The 21,891-nt window shown below is 43.9% G+C and overlaps 1 protein-coding gene across 1 annotated transcript in view; it reads left to right on the top strand.

The window, feature by feature from the left end:
- Positions 1-305: 305 nt before the first annotated feature.
- Positions 306-21,891, top strand: part of PMP22 (peripheral myelin protein 22) — a 38,189-nt gene continuing 16,603 nt past the window's right edge. The window contains exons 1-2 of the mRNA XM_006898555.1: positions 306-383; positions 1,809-1,908. Coding sequence (XP_006898617.1) covers positions 306-383; positions 1,809-1,908 — 178 coding nt within the window. The remainder of the gene's footprint in view (positions 384-1,808; positions 1,909-21,891) is intronic.

Raw genomic sequence — 21,891 nt, 5'->3', positions numbered from 1 at the left:
CAGTCTTAGCTAACATGTACACTCCTCAGACTGTCCTCTTCCCAAGTCGGGTTGCCCGCTAGAAGAGCTCAGACCCTTTGCTTGCCATGCTGGAAACCCCTCCACCCCCCCCCCCCCCCCCCCGGGGGTGGCTGAGAAGAGCGCGCACTGCGGGTTGTGTTCCAAACGCGTAGATGGTTCGGAGGCTGGCGCGGCGCGCCGGTTCCTGGGCCGCTGCTGCCCCCTCTCGGCGGGCGCTCGGCCTCATGCCCGGTTTCCCCTCTCTTGCGCTGCAGATCCTCCGCTGAGCAAAACTTTCCGCCAGAATGCTGCTCCTGTTGCTCGGCATCATCATCCTCCACGTCGTTGTGCTGGTGCTACTGTTCGTGTCCACGATCGTCAGCGTGAGTGCTGGGCAGCCGGCGGGGTGGACAGGGCGCCTCAGAGCAGGCTGGCCTGAGGCATGGCGAGCTTTGAGCGACCATCAGTTCGTCCCAGTGGATCCTTGTCAGCCTTCCTCCTGGCCCAGGACTGCCTTGTTATTTGCCAGCCAAGTTGAGTCTCTAACGCTCCAGAAAGTTTTGCAACTTCTGGCACGCTCTTCCTTCCCAGATGTTTTGGATAAATCAAAGGCAATTTACCCTGGGGAAGAAACAAGCGCTGAGCTGGATGGGGTCCACAGGCTTGAGTTACTTAACCTGACTATTCAACTGGTTATTGGCTTGTAAGAGGGCTAAGACTTGACTGGCCAGCATTCTCTTGATGCAGATTTGTTAAGGTCTGAAATGACACCTATTTATGATGGCTTCTATTTATTTTCTTAGCATATCAAAGATTACAAGTCAGCTTAGTTTAGAAAACGTCCATTAAGAGTTCAAACTGCAAAGTGAAAGTTGCTTTTGTGGGGCATTTCAAGGCATTTGCCAGGTTTGTGTTATGGACACAGAAACTTGTTAATATAATCTCCACTAGTGTGAACAGGTCGCTGGAATAACCTGTGATATAAAACTCTCCATTAGTTGACCTTAAACTTTCTTAGTGATAAAAATGAGCAGATGATAAAGACTCAGGAAGTGATATGACCTTGGCTGTAACAGCTTTATTATAGAGGAAGGAAATGGGCCCAGAAAGGTAATAGTTTGGGGCAGGATTCGCCTAGGTTGGGAGTAAGTAAGAGAAGGACTTCTCTGGAGGTGTCTTGAGTTGAGATCATAGCGTCTTCTTCTGTAGCACCTGCCCTGCAGAAGTGTCTGGGCCTATTTCCTTCCTCTATAATAATGTCTGTGAGTCCACCTAGCTTTTAACTAAGATGTTGAGAAGAAACTTGTGAATGAAAACTAATTCATAACTACTCAAAGCATTTCTCACTGTGACATATTCAATTCTCAATGTTTTACACAAACATGGATGTTCTGCCTGGGACTGGCCTATCTTAAAGCTGTTACAGCCAAGGTCAAATCACTTCCTGAGTCTTTATCATCTGCTCATTTTTATCACCAAGAAAGTAGTAGGTTGGGGCAGGATTTGCCTAGGTTGGGAGTAAGTAAGAGAAGGACTTCTCTGGAGGTGTCTTGAGTTGCGATCATATTGTCTTCTCCTGTGGCTGTTTACAGAATGCTTTTTACTTACAAAGTATTGGCTCTGAGCCCCCTGGCAAGGCCTTTCTTCTTTCTCTGACACTTCTCTGGGCTTAACCAGGGAGCAGTTTCAGTCCTTCCAACCCTGGGCAGTGGCAGGCCTTGTCCATTTATAGATGAAGCTCCCCTTGCCTTCTTTAAGTCTTTCTACCCTACCTGCTCCCCTAACTCAGGATGTTTGGTTCTTTCCAGCAATGGCTCCAGGGTCACGGATATGCGACTGACCTCTGGCAGAACTGTACCACTTCTTCTATGAGCACCGTCCACCACTGCTTCTCATCATCGCCAAACGGTGAGACCCATGTTTCCCTCCGTGAGCTGTCCATGTGTGTCTGTGACCAGTTCTCACTGGAGAGCTGGAAGCACTTGTTTGTGGAAGATACCAACAAGAAGGATGTTGCTTTTGGGCTGGACTCACATACTGCAGGGAGCTATGAATCTTGTTTCATAGCTGAACAGCTGAGATGCTGAACTCTTGGGTGCAAATGCACATTCTCACACCTAAAGAAATGCTTTTAGTGTGAATTTTGTTTGCTGTTTTCCAGTAGAAAAATGTTGGCAAGGGCAAATAGCAAAGGTGGCATAATGACTACACTTAGTCTCCATTGGGAGGTGTGCTGTACCCTTCCTCTCTTATTGCTAGCTGTCTGTATTTACAAAGCCCTTTCTACTGTGAGGAAGTGGGATGAGGATGGCTGACTTTCCATTTGGTCCTCCAGGTACAAGACTGACTTTCCAGTCTCAGACCTCAATTGTGCCACTTAGCTTAAAAAGCTTGCAGTGCTTCTTTGTTGCAAATGGAGCTGAGAAGCTATTTGCAAAGCCCTTAGCGGATCCTGGAAATCCATCCCTGGGGTTGAGTGCCCTGTGAAGCCCATTTCCGCTATGATACATGAGAATTTTATTAATCTGGATAGAGTCTATAGTAATGTTTCGCTTTTTTGTTGTTAACTGATCTTAGGGAGTGTTCTTCACTTTAGAGATTGTGTCCATCTTGTAAGATACTGGAATGCAGACTTAATTGGATTCAAATTAAGAGGCAGAGTTTACAGGGAAGGTGCCAAATGTGCATAGACATGGGTGCTCCTTACAGCTTGCATCTTTGCATGTTCAGAAGCAGGGTTAACTAAGTGAGGGGTTCGTTGGGAGCTGCGAGGTGCTTGTGGTGACATAGATGTGAGACGGGACCCCAGCAGGCCCGCCTCGCCACAGACTTGGGTTCCTTCTCAGCTGGAAGAACAAGGTAGCTGTACTTATTGCTAGAACTTGGCCTCTCAGGTTTAAAACACTGCCAAGTCATAGCTCAGAATGTTGCTCCAACAATTCAGAAATCCAGTATCTCTACAGAAGATGCTCTGCCCAGGAAGAGAAACTGGCTTAGCTCCAGCTCAGTAAATGAAGCACACTTAGAGTCAGGTTTTGCATGCTTCAAACTCTTTGCTAGATTCCTTTTTCTACAGACCTAAGACCCAACCTTGCCACTGAAGGATTATCACAAACAAATATCTTAAATGTCAGGATGAACAAAAATAGCCTAGATAGCCTTTGGGCAGTCTATAGCAGGAGGATAGTCAAGAACTATTTTCTTCCTTCTCCTAATGCAGCAGAAAATCCTGCTTTAAACTTTTTCTTTCCAGGAAAAAAAAAAAAAAGAAAAGAAAAGAAAAAGACCAAGTCCTTAATTGATATGAGCAGGCCTTATCTTTTCTATGTGGAGAGTGTGGAATAAAAGCCATCCAGAGGGATGCATAGTGACTTTGTATGCTGAGTTGGCAACAAAGTAAATGAGTTATTTTCTGAGTGCCTGTGATGTGGCCATTGCGTTGCTTCTCCCCAAAGCCACAGCATCCTGTTTGGATGGGCGGCTCCCTACTCGCTACTGTCACCTGGTGGCCACAGGTAGGAATGGAGCCCGAGCCTTTCTTATAAGTTTCTGCAGGCACCATTTCCAGGCGGCTACTGGCCTGAGATCCTGGACTCTCAGGTCCACAAGTGTAGCGTTTGGGTGGCCGTGCTGAAACATTAGCTGTGTATCAATAGAAGTGAGGAGGTAGAGGAACAGCTCTCTCAGTTGTGCTCAAAACTGATGCAGGGAGGAAAGCCTGTTTGCCTCTTGGCTTGTTACTTTCTGTTACTTTCTGTTGTAATCTGTCCCAGAAGCAGATCTCAAAGATGTGTTAAACTCCCACATATGGAAAATAAAATCAGCTGCTCAAACTCATGGTGTACCAGACAACTAGCTTAGTACCGGGGACTGAATGTGCAGAAGTAGGTCCCTAGGCCTTTTTTCCAAGGTGCTTCTGGGCAGACTCAAACTGCCAACCATTGGATTAGCCATGGAGCCTGTTAATCATGACTCCACCCGGAGACTCCAAAGGGGAACTGCACAGCAAAACCATTTCAACCACCACCCTCTAAAAAAATCCCTGCAAATGAAGACATTGCAACGGGAGTTAATTCTACCGCCTGGTGACCCCAGGTGTGACAGCTCTCCTGTGCTCCGTAAGCCTGTTCCTGGCTGCCATCTCTTTGAAGCTGCTGGGTGCCTTCAAATCACTGACCTTTAGGTTAGCAGCCAGTACAGACTGACAGTGCTGCCCCGAGATCTTGAAGAGGTCTTGTGGTGTACATCAGGAGGATTTGGATTCGCGGCACCTCTATAAACTAGACCCTCCCCGTACAGTGTCCTGAGCTGCCATCTTACCAGCAGCACATTGCCGGGTGTGTTCCCTCCAGCAGGGTTGCTGGTGGGTTCCAGGTCAGAGCTGCCTGTTTAACACCTGGAGTCGACATTGATGTAACAGCACCTTTTAATCAGAGACCTTCTTATCACTCACACGTAGCTCGTGTGCTCTGCTCTCTAAGCTTTACTTACAGTGACTCCAGGGGCCTTTCTTGTTGCTTTTGAATTTTGCTGGCTGGTTTCTGTGGACATTCCAGGGAATATGTACCTCTACATCTTGTCATCTCACTGTTCCCACTAAGGGCATTTTGAGGAAATCTGGTCAGACCTTTTAAAAAGCGCAGTGGTTTGTTTAAACTAGGGCCTCTTGGGAATTAGAGTTTTCTGTTTCAGCCTTTCCAGCTATAGTCACCGCCTTTGCTGGCATCTTTGAAGAGTCTGGGGTTACATGTAACTTCCGTTTGAAATACAGGATCATGTGTGACAGCTTTGGTTGTTTGGGATTTAACAATTGGTATGGAAAGTAACGTGGAAAAAATACAATAGAAATTGCAAATTGACACATTGGCAAAAAATTTAAAAGTGGGCTCCACAAGTTAGAAACCATTTACTTTGTTTGGATTTGGTTATTGAATGTTTGTCATATACTTTAATTTAAGGAATCCAAAATAGCTTGTTGTTGATACTGATTAGCGAATATTGTGTTACAAAGGATGAATCATTGTGAAGGCAATACCAGCCATGTGCCCAAGGAGCAGGCAGACACGCCATATACATGTGGGCCCTGTCACAGCATCCCTTCAGGCACCCCTGTTCCAATTGCTCTGTACTGAACTGTAGGCATGGCTTCCTCTGACCTTGTGCCATGTGACAGTCCCTTTCTCATTGTGGTCACTGGGAACCTATTCATTGCTGACCCTTGAGTGGGTCTTCAGAGGCTGTGAAGTGCATGGGAAGAGATTGCTGGTCTTTCTCTTTCAGAGCACCAAGTGGATTCAAACTGCTCACCTTTGGTGACCAGCGTAACTCCCACCTGGTCATCAGAACTTCCTGATGGTCAGTCTAAAAACCTCAGAGTTATGTATTTTGAAGGATGCACATCAGATCTTTCTTGAAACATTTTCTTTGCTTGGAAATGGCTTTAGAGTTTTTACTAACTCAACTCTGCCTGTCTTCTCCTTTCCCACGGTCATTTCTGGACCCTCTTAATCTGGATGTGGACCAGGGTGAAGGTGTCTTGGCAGAGGTCCATTCATCATGACCTTTTATTGAATGTTCTTGGATCTTGCAAATGCAAGGGCTTGCAAAATCTGGACCTTGTCTTTGATAGTCCCACGTCTCATGGAGAAATCAGAAGACTGGTCTACCAAGATGAATAGTGAAGGTTACATAGGCCAAGGTGCCCAAGAAGCGGGGCATGCTTACAGTCCACGTGCCAGAGTCCAGGGGAGAAAGTGGATGCAGGTTTTGAATGGGAGATAGAATGTAACCCTCCCTCCAGAGGATGGGTGAGATTTAAATGGAGAGGATATTCCCAGTCAAGGCAAGGACATGGCCTGAAGCAAAAGCAGAGGGCAGGGATGTATAGTTGGCAAGGACATCCATGGGGTTCAGTTAAGGACCACTTTGACAGTGAATGAGATCATTTACTTCTCTCTCATTTGAAAGAAGCCTGAAAGAAGGCAACCCAGGATTGATATGTGGTCCTGTGAAACTGACAGAGATCTTGCTACCTTGTAGCTTGTGCCCCTCCAGCACCAATCTCTTGAGATCAGCCTTTATCCTTCCCTAGAAATCTACCTATGCCATCCTCTCCCTTTATGTCTTTATATCATCCTTTATATCTCACTCGCCATTTCCCTTCACTTTCTTCTGGACAACATGGGTCACTTTGCATCTCAGGATTCCCTCTCTTCTTTTTAACCTTTTATCCTTCCTTCCACCTGTCCCTTATCATTCTACCAAGAGCTTTTCTTTGATCATATGTCATATGTCTGACACCCTTGAAGGCACCAAAAGGCAAGAGTGACCTGAGAGCCTCTCACAAAAGATCTGGGTATACTAGGCCCTCAGAAGAGGTGCTGTGGGGCAGGAGCCCTCCTGTGATGCAGATGGCTTCCAGGCTCGGTTGCTAGGTTGCTAACCAAAAGGCTTGCGTCCCCTCCAGGGGAACCTTGGGGGACAGGCCCAGTGATCACTCCTGAACTCTGTACTTACCACCTCTGGAGGGCACAGTTCTCTTCTAACACACAGGTTCTCCTGAGGCAGGATTCACCCCCGGGCACCTGACAATTTGCTCATTTTTTGGCTGAACAGGTAGGCATTTTATAGAAATTACAGCGGGCTCTCTGCATTTGTGGCTTTGTGTTTTGCAGTTTAACAGTTTCTTGGCTCTCTGGCTCAACCCAGAGTAAGAAATATGTACCCAAGTAACGGCTCTTGATGGTACAGGCCTTGTGGGAAACTGGAGCCCTGCAGGGCCTGGGAGATCTCGGCCTGTGGAGCCTTGATGCTGACATTTCAACCCTAAGAATGTTTCTCATCAAATGTCAATATCCTGGAGGCAATCAGAATACTTGTTTTAACTCAGCTTCACGCCAGATGACCCTTGAAGCATTTCAACAACTCAGCTCAGATCATTGCTGCTGAGCTGGAATGGGCACATAGCTGATCCCCCAGCACGTTAGTTTCAGAGGCTTGTAAAATGCGTGGGAGCTGCTGTTGGATCTGAACCGCCGGAGAGAACAGTGCAACTCGCTATACGCTGTGCTACCAGGGCTCCTTTGAAGTATCTACTCTTTGCATTTTAAAAATTTTAAATTGCAAACCCAGGATTTCACCAAAACTGTAAATCATCTCTTACATTCCAGGAGCAGCCATTGGCCATAGTAATGCCTGAAGTTGTAGATGGGAGAGGGTGTGGGGGGGTCTGAGGGGGTATGTGACCAGACCTTCCTAGTGTGTGCAGTCCTCAGCCTACACACAGACTCCCCGTGTGGACAGTGTGAAGGCCAGTAGTCCATCTCCCACCCCCTTTTGAAGGTCGCGACTCCTTAGCACTATACGCACCATGTCTTCACCTTGTGTCAGCCCCTCTCAAGAAAACTCCTTTTCCTTCCAAAGATGCTATTGGATACATTTTGTGTACCAGGCATTGTTCTGTAACTAGGTACACAGAATGTAAACAAGAAAAACATGTCCCTCACAGTGACTTGGTGGTCACGAGTCAGGAGGATGGGGAGAAAGGAGTCGTTGTGTGGTAAGCAGTGAATTTATATTGTGAGGATGCAATTTGGCAAAGATTGTTGGTGAGAGATGCTCAGTGAGATGACTGTAATTGGTATCACTGAGTTGTACATAAGAGCTCTGGTGGTATAGTTACAGGGCATTCACTGCTGATCTCAAAGTCCACACCTCTTTGCCGGTTCAAATTTATCAGTGGCTCTTTGGGGGGAGGGGAATAGGCCATTGTCTCCGCCTTGGATTACAGTCTTGGAAGCGCAGCAACAGGGCAGCTATGAATCAATTCCTACTTGACAGCAATGTGGAAGAGAAGTTCTATATGTGAAAAAATTTGAACTGACTAATGTGTGTGTCTAGATAGATATGGATAGATCTGCACATATCTGAAGAGAACTCTGCTGGCCTAGTGAGTATAGAGTTGCATTACCAATTCAAACGTGGGCAGTTCAAATCCACCAGATGTTCCTTGAGATGGGCGGTCTCCTCCTGTTAAGTTTACTGTCTCTGAAAACTCACTGGAGGGTCAACTATGAGTTGGTTCTGACTTGCTGGTAATGATTGAATGACATATATCTGTTTATGTATATCTCTGGTGGCAGAGTGGTTAGAAGCTGCGCTGCAATCCCAAAGGCATTCAGTTCAAGGCCACCAGCAGCTCTGCGGGAGAAGGATGGGCAGTCTCCTCTCGTGTGATTAACTGTCTCTGAAAACCCGCCAGAGGGTCAGCTCTGGGTTGGTTGTGACTCGATGGTACACAACAACTACAACACATAACTATTTCTATATATGTATATATGTTTGAGAAGGCTGGGCGATCTCCTCTGTGCATTTAATTACCTCTGAAAACTCACTGGAGGGTCAGCTATGGGTTGGTTCTGACTCTACAATACACAACAACAGATGGCAATTGAAAAGAAAGTAAGGTCTCTGACTCCGCCTTTAAGAAGAAATCCTTGTGTGCAGTGCTTTACTGTGCAGGGAAGAAATCAGATGAAAGGACGAGAGTAACTCAGGAGGAGGAACTGGCTGGTCATGGAAGGTGCTTTTTGAGAGATGAGGCCTACAAGACAGGGAGGGACCAGTCTGTGTTGAGGAACCAGAGAAAGAGAATTCTACCATTAGTAATTGACTGTTAACACACATGGTTAATAACCAAACACCTGGAGTTTTTAATTCATCCGGAGGCTCTGTGGTGATCTATTCCTGAAAAAAATCAGCCTCTGGAAATCCCATGGAGCTCAGTTCTGCTCCAACGCTCTCCAAATCTGCTTGAGTTATAGTTGGTGCTGAGGTAGAAAAGAAGTGACATGTAGATGCCTTTGTGGCCAAGTGAAGTGTGCGGCCAAAGGGCATGGAGAGGTGAGGCCGGGGGAGGAGGTCGGGCCAGCTCACGAGGGCCTCTGTGAGTGAGGTACTGAGACTGGCAGCTGGGACACCTTTGAAGGGTTTATGCAGAGAGGTGGTAGGGTTTGACTTCTGTTTTAAAGACTATTCTGACTGTGTTAGTTAAAGGAAGTATTTAGGGAAGAGGCAGATGTGGCAACCAAGGAGGTGGCTGAGGTGATAGCCTTGGCTTGGCATGCTAGTGACAGGAGCATAATGGTAAGAACACTAATAACTCACTTAGCTGCAGTCTCTCTTAGCAGAGTTTGTTGCTGAACCCTCACCAGACCTGTAGGTGGAGGCTTGACTGGGGAGTCTTTGGAGAGCAGAGTGAGGACAGAGTTTGATGCTGGATTTGGAGAAAGGTTTGGGAAAAGAATGATTAGGGACAATGATTAGGGTTTGGGCAAGAGACCAGGAGGTTCTAGTTTTGGGAGAAGGACATCATGCTCAAAAGGGTGGAGGGACAGCACAGGAGAGGAAGACCCTGCTTGAGATGGATTGATACAGTAACTGGGGTGGGGGAGTTAGGTGTGAGGGAGTCCGTGAGATTGGCTCAGGACAAGGCAGGCTTCGGCGCTGTTGTACATTGGGTCACTATGAGTTGCAGGCAACTCGATGGCATTTAAGAGCAACAGCAGTCCTAGAAGTCACGGATTTGTTTCTGCGGATTTTGGCAAAGATGAGAAGAACTAGGGAGAAACTGAGTATGGGCAGCAAAGAGTAGAAATTGGCATTCATGCTTGAGCCATCAGAGACGCCAGCCGGTAGGTTTGGATAGGACATCAGGGAGATCTTACTCAAGAGTGTGTTGATAGAGGTAGTAACATGATGTTACCATAGTACTACAGTGGTACCATGTACTACCACTGATTTAAAAGATTATTCTTCAGAAATAAACATATCTTGGACACAGATGAGAGGAGGGCGAAAAGGAGAGAAGAGAGCCCAGAATAGAGTTGGGGCACTCAGTGTGGGTACAGGAAGTATTGGGCAAAGAAAACTGGGATGAAGTGGTCAGCAGCACTGAAGGAATGCGGTGAGATATTATCTAAGGAATTGCTATCTTTATCCAAAATCTGTCTCCTCTTCACTCAGTCATTTCTGGCTGGGTTTGGTTTTTTGTTTTGGGTTTTTTTTTTTTGTTTTTGTGCCTGGCAGCAGCATGCTGTGTATGCAGGTTGGGGATTGTGTACCAGGGAGAGAGTGTTTTATTTTACTTTTCAAAGAGAGGAGCGAACTGGGGTGGGGTGGGGGAGGGCTGGGCGGGGAGAGAAGTGCAGTAATGAATGAATGGAAATCCAAAATCTCTGTAAATGTTCGTTAAAATTATTTTTAAAAAATTGCTTCAGCTCATCTCCAAAGACTTTAAGCCTCAGTAGTGCCCTCATGGCAGCAACAAAGGACTTCACTCCTCCTGTCACGTGATGGCTCTTCAAATACGTGATGCCCAGTTCCATCTTTCTTGGGTTTTCTCTTCTCTATATGATGCTTCCTTCCAGAGCGACTTCTCTGAAGGCCCAACTCTGTGAGACACTCCCTCCAGGTAGCAGGTCTGGACCACAGCGTGCCCTCCGGTGTGTTCAGGCAAGTTGTTGACTTGGTAGGCCAGGACTTGGTGAACTGAGAACAAAGAAAATTCTTTCCTCTCCTGGAATCTTTGAGTGGTACAAATGAATAACTGAAAGGTTGGATGTTCGAGTCTATCAAGAGACACCACAGAAGAGAGACCTGGTGATCTAATTCTGAAAAAAAAAAAAGAGCCACTGAAATCCCTCTGACGAGTATGGTCCTCTTCATGCATGACAGACATGGTGCGAGTTGTAGGCAACTCAGTGGCCGCTGTTTTTTAGATACTTAATTCTCTCACTTTCTTCCCCTCAGACATGACTATTCTCTCCTGTAACCCTCTGTATCCCTTGAGCATGCTAACCTCAAAGAATGGCAGGGGGACCATTTAATTAGTTCCATTTCAGACATAATAGTGGTTCACAGAGGTGGAATAGGATGGTTGGCTGTTCTTTCTGATGGTGTTTTTACTTTTAAGACTGTTTACAGACTTTGGCATAAAAAAGAAGACTGGTTTGCTGTTGTTGTGTGTGTGTAGTCAAGTTGGAACCAACTCATAGCTGACCCTCTAGAGGGTTTTCAGAAGCAGTTGGAAGTTGTCTCGCCTTCTCCTGTGAAGCAGCTGTGGGATCTGTACCATGTGCCTTTGGGATTGCAGCACAGCCTCTTACCACTAGGCCACCATAGTGCACCTGTTTTATGGAGAATTCTTTTTAAGCCCAAAGATCTTGAGGGCAAACCTAGGTCTGAACACATAGCTGATAATCTGGCAAATAAAATTAACTTTCTCTTCTCCACCCCTGTTTTCTATGGCAAATCTTGTGTTTCTGAATGTCTTCTTCAAAACACTGATTTCAAAGATTGTTCTTCAGAAAGAAATTACTACCTGATAATATTAATAAGTTGATCCTGGTGATTACTTTGAAAACCATGAAATTTTTTAAGGTTATACATATTGTTGTTTGTTGTTAAGTGCCATCAAGTTGCAGGCAACTCATAGTGACCCTATGAAGGAGAGTCCTTGACGCTTGGGTGTCTTTCATCCTCTCTCCAGGTTCATAGGGTTTCCGGAGGCAAGCTATTATGGAAGTGGATGCCACTCCTCCTTCCAAAGCTATACATATAGAAAAGTTAAGTATACAAGTGTGTGTATGTATGTTGTTGTTGTTGATTGCCTTCTAGTCGGGCACAACTCATAACAACCCTATGAACAAAAGGCCTGAAGACTTTCTATAACTTTCAACATTTATTAAAGTTCATAGAGTTTCTGGAAGCATATTGTTTAGGAAGTAGATGCCACTCCTTCCAAAATGTGTGTGTGTGTGTGTGTGTGTGTGTGTGTGTGTGTGTGTACATGTATGTTGTTGTTATGTCCTGTCAACATGACTGAGAGTGTGTCATAGTGATCATGTGAACAACAGATCTGATCTCTGTCCTATCCTGTATCATTCTCACCATCTCTGACGATTATCACCACCATCTTCTTCCCTGTAGTTGAGGATCTTCCTTTCTTTCCTTTCCAAGCATGATGTCCTTCTCCAAGGACTGGGCCCTCCTAACAACATGCCCACAGTATGTGAGGTGACATCATTGCCTTCAGGGAGCACTCTGGCTGCACTTTCTCCAAAGTCTATCTGTTCATTCTTTTTGTAATCCATGGGATGTTAAGTACTCTTCTTCAGCACAAGGGCATTGATTCTTCTTCTCTCATCCTTGGTCATTGTTCAGTTCTTAGATGCATAGCGAGTGATTGAAATGGCTGAGTCAGGTGCACCTTAGTCTTCAAACTGAGATAATTTTTGTTTTTCGTACTTTGGAGAAGTTTCGGACTGCAGACTTTCTCAATGCAATGCATCCTTTGATTTCCTGACTACTGTCACCCAAGGTGTTGATTGTGAATGGAAGTATAATGAAAGGAAGCTGAAATAGCTCAGTTGGGAGAGAGCTAGGTTGAAAATCTAAAGGACCCTGGTTCGATCCTGGGTTTTTAGCAGTTTTGGTTGGCCTTGTGTGCACAATTATAAAGTAAAATAAAATCCCTGACACTTTAATATTTTCTCTATCGTTCATGATGCTGCCTGTTTGCCCAGTGGTGAGGATTTTTGTTGAAAACTTTGATCTTTTGCAGCAAGCGTTTCATGTCCTCCTCATTTTCAGCAAGCAGAGTTGGGTTATCTGCATAATGCAGATTGTTGATGCATCTTCCCCTGATCCTGATGTAACATTTTTCTTTTTTTTTTTTTTTAACGTTTTTCTTCATGAAGCCCAGCTTCTCAAATGGTATCAGTTAAGACAGTTCACCAAGAACAGATTCGTAGGAGAGACAGCCATACCGCCTGTGTTTCCACAAAGCTTCAGTGTAATATTCTTCAGTAACTTCAGTGACTGATAAATTCCTTTTTTCAAATCCAAAGACTTATTAACAAATGAAGACTATGGTTATCCATTTGCATATGTAAACTAGGCTTTGAAAATGAATCAGTTCTGGTTCCTGATGCCAAAACCAGCTGATACAGCCTCTGACTCCGGACTGCTGCATGTGGGCTCAAGGAGTGCTGCTCAGTGGGTTTCCAGCATGGGGTTGTTGTTTTTTTTCTGAAGTTGATTTCAAAACCTTTCTTTAGGACTCCTTTGGGTGAACTCACAACACTAACCTTTCTATTAGTAGCCAAACACACTCACCCTTTGTTATTGTTGTGTGCTGCTGAGTCAGAACCAACCCATAGCTCACCCTCCAGCAGGTCTTCAAGAGACAGGAAATCACACAGGAGGAGATTGTGCATCCTTCTCATGCAGAGCATGGTTTCGAACTGTGTACCTTTGGGATTGCAGCACAGCTTCTTTCTACTAGACCACCAGAGAAACACATAAAAGTCCAATCCAGAAATTCTTAGTGTCTATATGGTCATGAATCTGTGCTGTGAATCTGTGGCACAATCTCAAAGCATGTGGTTAGAATCTGCCAGTGGCTCTGAAGGAGAAGATGGATAATTTCCTCCCGTGTGATTAACTGCTTCTGAGAAAACCTGCTGGAGGGCCAACTATGAGTCGGTTCTGACTCGATGGCACACAGTAACACCACCACCGCAACACATGGCAGTCAAGGCATTATGTATTCTAGATCCCATATTGTTTGTTGCTTTTCACAAACCAATAAAGCAGCACCTTATGTGTTTCATTTGTTTTTTGTGTCCTCCAGTTAGATCGTAAAGTAGCCTTATTCATCTCTGTGGTCCCAGCATCTAAAGTAATACACAGCAAGTATTCAAACATTTCTGAATTAATGATTTAAAAGAACACACTGTTACATGTTAACTCTGGTTAGTTGCAAAAAGAAAAGGGTAACAAATGCTGTTGTTGTTCTTGTTGTACCACCGTTTGTACCACTCTTAATTGGGAGAATGGTTAATCGAAGGATTGTAGTAGGTTTATCCAGAAGACCTTGACATTGAAGCCATGAATTCCCAGCCCTGAGTTTTGTTCTAGTCAAAATGCCTTTCATGATTATGTGTTCAAAGAGCTCCCCATTTGGTCTCTGTCATCCTTGGGAGCTTCAGGCAGCAGGTTGCAAGCCTTCCTGGTTTACTGTCTTTCAAGTTCATGGCAAGAGTCAGTCTGAGGCCTGAGCCCCATGTCAAGGCCACCAGCTGGCCTGGGTGAGGAAAAGGTTGGGGCCATGTGATTTCTGACAGGCTCAGCTGGTGGCTGAAGCAGAAGGACAGAGGTCACATTGTTCAGGATGGGGGCTTGCTGGCGATTCAGTTATTCCCGGAATGGCATTCAGCCTGAGAAATAAGGAAAATAGAAAGTTGTCTGATGACAGTGGTTTGGAAAGTTTGGGCGTAGGGGGTCTTGTCTTGGGGATCATGGGGTTTTGACAATCGCCTAGCACTATGCAAATTAACCTCTCAGCTGATCTCCATCCTTCTTGCTCTTTGCCTCTTGGTCTTCTTGATTATATTTGGCCTCTCTTGCAACTGCTTTTCCCAGTTCTTGTGTTCATTGCCGAGAGTGGGGCTGGGTGGAGCTGGGGTGGGAGGCTCCAGGCTGGCAGTGAAGCAGCACTGGGTGCAGATGAGCTGTACGTGTTGGAGGGCCTCTTCCTCTTCGAGCCCTTAGCTCAGTGGTATGCAGCTCGGGGCTAAGAATACAGCTGAGGGGGCTGATGTATTTCCTTCATTGCTTAGCTGTTGCTGCAGGAATCTGACCTTGAAGCAGCCTTTGATCACTGTAGTTCAAGCTTCCAGTACAGACTTACTGGGGAGCTGACCTGGGTCAAACCCCAGCCATGCCTCATGTGAGGAAACTATCAGTGACCATGGGCCCTGTGCCCTAATTAGAATGAAGTGTCTGCAGAGAGTTTTAGGACTTTTCATTCTGGTCTTTAGTACTGAAGCTGGAAATTGGGTTTAAATGTTAGGACTCGGAGTTCCAGAAATATTTACCAGGGAAACTCATGGGGCAGTGGGTGCACTGAGCTAGGTTTGGAGAATGACAGCACTTGTTTCAATATAAACTCTTCTTACTAGTGGCTGTGAGGTTGTGATTATGGTTAAAGAACTCAAGGAGTGTAGGTAATTCATGCAGCAGACCAGGGGTTGATTGACAGCCAGTGCATCTCATACACACACCTTCTGTCAGTGGAGACTTGTTGGTTGTTTTGAAACTGAACAGGGATTAGCAGAGCCACACTTCTCTTGCTCTTTGAATCCACCACCAAAGACACAGCAGGAAAAAGATGGCAACCTCTTCTTGTGCAATTTATAGCCTCAGAAACCCGCTGGAGGGTCAGTTATGAGTGGGTTCCAACTCCAGTGAGTTTGTGTTTCCAGACAAAGAACTAGAAAACAAGTCTGGCAGCAGACCTCCAAAATTCAGCCAGTGGAAATTCCCTGGATCGCAGTGGTCCAGTCCACATCAGAGCCTAGCACTGGGCACTCTTCTTCCATTTTGCATGTGGTTGCCTGTGTCAGAGGCCAACCCAGTGGCAGCTGACAACACCACCGCTGTACTGTGCTTGTTTAGAAGTTAGCATATTTGCCACTTTCAATATTGGTTTTACTCTAAATCCTGTCTGTATAAAACAGATTTGTAATTGACAGGATTTGTCATGCAACTCTTAATTATTTTCTGTAATTGATTTGTTTTGTTACAACAGAGGTTGACAAACAAGCCTGCAAGCCAAACCTGGCCTGCTGTCTGTTTTTATAAATAAAGTTTTATTGGAACATAATTATGCCTGTTCATGTACATATATACCATGGCATAGCTGCTTGACTTGAGTAGTTGAGACAAGGGCATATGAACTCCAAAGTCTAAAATAGTTACTCTCTGGCTTTTAATAAACAGATAATGATTTATGACCCCTGTGCTGAAGATTTTATACAGATTGATATCAAAGTTATGTAAGAATTTTTTAAAATCTAGGTTTGTGCTGGAGAGGGTTAAACCAGGCTGCTTCTTGGAGGCAAGGATTCTGAGGCTTCGTCTGACATACTTTAGACATGTTGCAAGGAGGGACCAGTCCTTGGAGAAGGATGTCATGCTTGGGAGGGTGGAGGGACAGCACAGGAGGGGAAGACCCTCTATGGGGTAGATTGATTCAGTGACTGGGTTAATTAGGGTAGGTGTGTCAGAGACAGAGAGATTGGCACAGGACAGAGAATAGTTTAGGGTTGTTGTACATAGGGTCACTATGAGTCGCAAGTGACTCGATGGCGCATAACAACAACAGGTTTGTGCTTCTAATAGTGTGAACTGTCTAACACTCCTTGGTGTGTGATCAGTGTGGAAATACCCTAAAAACAAATGCATTCAGTAATAGTCTTTAAATGTTTTCTTCCCCTCAACATCAGCCTCTCAACATCATCCTTTTAAATAGGATTGTTTGTACTGCCTCCTCCCCTCTCCTCACTTCCACCCCTTTCTGCCATGTCTCAAAGGATTGAATGCCTCCCCTGTGCTATTGTTCGTCTTACAGGCCTGGCCACTATTTATTTGACTGCGAGTTGAGTTGTGAGGATGAGTTTTGTTTTTTGAGGTGGGTGTTGTTTTTTTTACCAATAATCCTATATTTACAATAATGATCATATGCAGTATTTGTCCTTATGAGATCAAATTAGCTCACTCAGCATAATACTCTTTATCCTCTCTCATATTATATGGTATTTTTCAAAATTGTTGTTCCTGAGTGCTGCATAGTATTCTGTCATGTGAATGTACTGTGAGGGTGAGTTTTGTTTCAAGCTTAAAGGGTAACTGACAGCCATAATCTTGGATGTTTCACCCGTCTCTTATCAGACCAATAAACTTGGATATTTTTATGTATTTGAGTTTTGTTCTACATTTTTCTGGCCTCCCTGTCCAGGACTTTCTACTGTGATCCCTTCTCGACTGATTAGTAATAGCTGGGAATCATCTAGTTCTCCGGGTCTTGGGCACATTGTGGTCCATTAGCCCTTTGAACTAATTGTTTCTGTGCATCTTTGATTTTCTTTCTCCTTTTTGGTTCTGGAGAGGGAGAGACCTCTGAGCTCTCTGAGGGAGAGCACCTGATAGGCTACTGGCAATCTTCTAAGGCCCCGATCTCTACTCACCATAGTAGGATGTGGAAAATAATTTTGTGGACTATGCTATGCCAGTTGACTTTGATGACCTCCAAGACTGGTCCCAAGGCCATAAGACCAACAGCTCATTCCCTTAAGGTGTTGTTGTTGCTGCTATATGCCATTTACATGATGTTCCCCTTGTTGGCTGTGCTATAGAGATGGAAATATTCTCAGCATATGCAAATGTTGTTGTTGTTAGGTGCCCTCGAGTTGACTATGACTCATAAGCGGCCGTTTGAACGGCAGATTGGAGCTTTACACTATCTTGTGCCAACCTTACCATCTCCCCTATGCTTCTGTCCATTGTTACAGTCACTGTGTCCATCCATCTTGTTAAGGGTCTACCTCTCTTTCTCTGAGTCTGCCTTTTCCAGCAGGGTGTCTTTTTCCAAGGACTGGTCCCTCCTGATAGCATGCCCAAAGTACGTGAGGGGAAGTTTCATCTTCCTTGCCTCTAAGGTTACACTTCTTCCAAAGACAGATTTGTTCTTTTGGCAGTCTGTGGGATATTCACTACTTTCCCCACCCGCCACAGTTCAAAAAGGCATTGGCTCTTCTTCAGTTTTCCTTATTCATTGTCCAACTTTCAGATGCATACAGAGTAATTGAAAATACCGTGGCTTGGATCAGAAATATCTGCCATTGTACAGCCTCTCTAACAGAGCTTTAAAACAAATTCGATTAGTCATTGCAGGAACTTGTTAATTTCTTATGTCATAGAAGAGGAATTCAAGGCAAAAGGGAAAAAAAAATATGGCTAAGGGCTGTTCTCCTGGAGCCAAGAATGGTTTGTGCAGACCCAGGGTGGAGTTTTACTGTACACCACCTCATTGAGGTCAAACACCTGCCATTCCACGGTGTATAGTATCTGCTTTCCAGAATAGCCCTGACCCTTGGTGTCATCCAGCTCTGGGGAGGGATTCTGGCCTCAGAGCAAAGTCATAGGAATGTTGGAATAATGCTCGACAGGACCCTGTGAGCTTCCCTTTGAACGATGCCGCCTGAGGCTTCTGGAATTTCTAGCCAGCCCTTTGGAGTGGAGAAGGAGGCCCCTTTCTCCTGGTGAGATGACTCTATTTTTGGCTATTTTTCCCTCTCTCCTTAGAGTGGCTTCTGATTCAGTGTCGTTTGGGCAAAGGAGCCTTGTCTTCACACTGCACATACCCAGTGTGGCTGGACTTCTAGCAGCTCCGTGACTCAGGGAATCTTAACCCTTCATTTGGTCAGGTATTCGAATATTACATTACTGCATCAGAATATTCTACTTCTTTTTAAAAACTCAAACCCCTATGGATTCATTGAGAGACCGCATTGGCCATACCCTCCTTCATCCCATAAGGTCCCAGGGTAACCACTAATATCAGCTTCACATGTCTCTATAACATCATTTTGTTTTGTAAAAACATGCACACATTCGTACATCCATATGTGCACGTATTTTGGCATTGGCTTGCTTAACAATGCCATGTTGTAGCTATATTACACACCTTATTCTCCCTGAAGATCTTGTGAACATTTCATTTTCTAGTTAATGATTTTGTAAGTACTCCAGAATATCCCATTTTAGTATATACCACAATTTATTTTCACTCATAGGAATGATGCTAAAATGAACTTCCTGATTCATGTCTCTTTAAGTATTGAAGTGTTTATTTATTCAGGTTAAGGCAGTTGAATTGTTTGGATATTATGTATAGCCATTTAACATTTTTAAAAATAGCCTTCCAAATTGCCAGCCACAAAGGGATTATAGTAACTTAATTCCTGTCAGCAGAGTAGATAGGTATGTAAGACACATCTGTGTTACATGTACACATTTAGATGGTCTGGTGGCATAGTCTGAGGCAGTTGCACTTCTAACAAAAAAAGGCTGTGTGCCTTTGACAGTTCAAATCCACTCTTCCATGGGAAAAGATGGACACTCCCCTCCCATTATTTACAACCTCTGAAATCTGAGGGAGGGTCGCTGTGAGTCAGAACTAATTCTGTGGCAGTAAGTTTAACGTGTGTTTACTGTTCTGTTGCTATTGAACGTCATTGTAGCCACTCTTAAGTAAAAAAAAAAATAATAATGTTTTGTATTCATTACAGACTTAACTTGCATTTTCATTGTTAGTTATGAAGTTGAGTGCTTTTTAATATGACCATTGTTGTTGTTAAGTTCCGTTGAGTCATTTGCGACTCATAGTGACCCTATGTACAACAGCCCTAAACCTGTCTGTGTCCTGTGCCAGCCTCACTGTCTCTGACACACCACCCCAATTACCCTAATCACTGAATCAATCCACCTCATAGAGGGTCTTCCCCTCTTGTGACGTCCCTCCACCCTCCCAAGCATGATGTCTGTCTCCAAGGATGAGTTCCTCCTTGCAACATGTCCAAAGTATGTCAGACGAAGCTTCAGAATCCTTGCCTCCAAGAAGCAACCTGGTTTAACCCTCTCAAGGATGAACCTGTTCATTTTCTTAGCAGTCCATGACACATTCAATACTCTTCTCCAGCACCACAGCTCAAAGGCATCAATTCTCCTTCTATCCTCCCTAGTCATTGTCCAGCTCTGTGAGGCATAGCAAGTGATTGCAAAGACCATGGCCTATATCAGGTGCACCTTAGTCTCCAGACTGACACCATTGTTCCTCAGTACCCTGGAGAGGTCCCTAACAGCAGACTTTCTCATCGCAATACTTATTTCTCATTTGTGAATTACCTGTCTGTCTGGCTTTTTATTTTACATTTAGCTCTTTGATCATCAGGAATTTAATTTTGTGAATGATGCAAACTAGTGATCCAATGAAATATTTCCCCTTCCAAAATGAACTTGTTACCTGTTGTGTTCTTTCTGATTTAGAATGCTATGCTTACTAAAGTTAATGATTCTTCTTTAATCTTAATTCTGTCTTATTCTGTTTGTCTTTCATGACTTATACCACCTTGGTTGAACTGCTATCAATTTATGATATAAATATATCCTAAGTACTATGTATGTTTTCTTTTTACATCAGTTAGGTATTGTTTTGTTTTTATTCATATTTGAGTTTTGTGTTTTTGTTTCCTTGGCTCAGAATTTTCCTTGGCTATTAATTATAATTATATTTTAGGTTATTTGGATAAATCCTATAAACATACCCTACTGGGGCATTTATTTTGGAGAGAGTTGGCTCCTTTATGATTTTGCGAGTTTCCATCTAGGATATATTGTGTCTCAATTTCTTTTATGTTCTTGAATGAAATTTTTCTGCCTTTTTGGTGCTTTTTACCTCGATCTCTACCCAGAAACACTTAAAACACACACACACGCGCGCGCGCATACACACGCTCACGTGTGTGTGTGTTTCACTAATTACTCTTATTTATAATCACTCAGTTATTTATCTTCTTTTTTTAATTCTTCTTTTCCTAGTTTCACAAGTTGAAAACATAGTTTATTCCTTGCCCACACGTTCCTAATTCAGGTGTCTCAGGCATGGTATTGTCCTCTGAGTACTGCTTTGTCCTCATCCTTCAGGTCTGAGATACAATTTGCCAGTGTCATTCATTGCTGAAGAGATTATTACTTTTAATTTCAGTGACTTTATCCAACGAATTATTTGAAATGTTTTTCAGAGTTCCAAATTTCTTTTTACTGGCATGCTAGTCTTGATTTCTCACCCATTTTCTTGTAGTTGTGCCTGTGTACTTTTTGACTTAATCTTTTATATTTGTAGAGGTTATTTTTGTTGGTGCTGTTGTTGCCTGAACAATACCCAGTTTGTATATTTGTCCCATGTAGATTAAGAAGGTTAGCAATCTGAACCTACCAGCCATTCTGGGAGAGAGAAATGAGAGTTTCTTCCATTTAAGAATGACGGATTCAGAAAGCCAGTGGGAGGTTGCTGTGAGTCAGAATCAATATGACAAAAATGGATTGAGTTAATAACTGGATGCAACATTTTTATGTATCTATTAGATTGTTGTAGTGTACTTTATAATCGGAACCAACTCATGAGTGACTCTGTGGTGGGTTTTGAGAGGCAGTTAATCACATCGGAGGAGATTGCCCATCCTTCTCCCATGGAGTAGCTGGTGGCCTTGAACCATGTGCCTTGGAGATTGCAGTGCAGCTTCTTGCCACTAGGCCACCAGGGCTTCCTTATCTATTAGATAAGTTTCTTAAATTCATTGTGTAAAATAGCTCTGTCTTTATTTTTAAAATTTATTTGTTTAATCTATCCAAGGGACACATGTAATAGACCTCTTGGATAACTCTTGCTTTGTTAATTTCAGTTATTTTTCCTTTATACTTTAAGTCTATGTTCATATGTGAATAATAAGGCCATATCACAGTAAGCTGGATTTTTAATCACTATGTTCAGTTAAATAGTTTCAATAAGAGTTTTACCTGATTTTGTTATTATTATTGTACCTGCTTTCTTTTTGTTAGTATTTGTTTGATGTCACTTTGTAAAACCTTTTTTATTTTCAACTTGTTTGTTATTTTGGTGTGTAGCAAGAATCCAAGATGAGAGTCCTTGTCTGAGATGCAGCTTTTGAATGTCATTCAATGCTGAATAGATTCTTATTTTTCATTCTGATATCTTCATCCATGGATGAAGTGGCTTTAACCTACTCACATGTTGTTGTTGTTGTTGTTGTTGTTGTTGTTATGTGCCGTCGAGTCGCCTGCGACTCATAGCGACAACAGTACAACAGCCCTAAACTCCGCTCTGTCCTGTGCCAATTGCACTGTCCCTGACACTCCCATCCCAATTATCCCAGTCACTGAATCAATCCACCTCATAGAGGGCCTTCC

Source organism: Elephantulus edwardii, unplaced genomic scaffold, assembly GCF_000299155.1.
Source record: "Elephantulus edwardii isolate Elephantulus edwardi_28Jun2011 unplaced genomic scaffold, EleEdw1.0 scaffold00233, whole genome shotgun sequence".
NCBI classification, from domain to species: Eukaryota; Metazoa; Chordata; class Mammalia; order Macroscelidea; family Macroscelididae; genus Elephantulus; species Elephantulus edwardii.
This window is presented reverse-complemented; position numbering and strand designations above follow the sequence as displayed.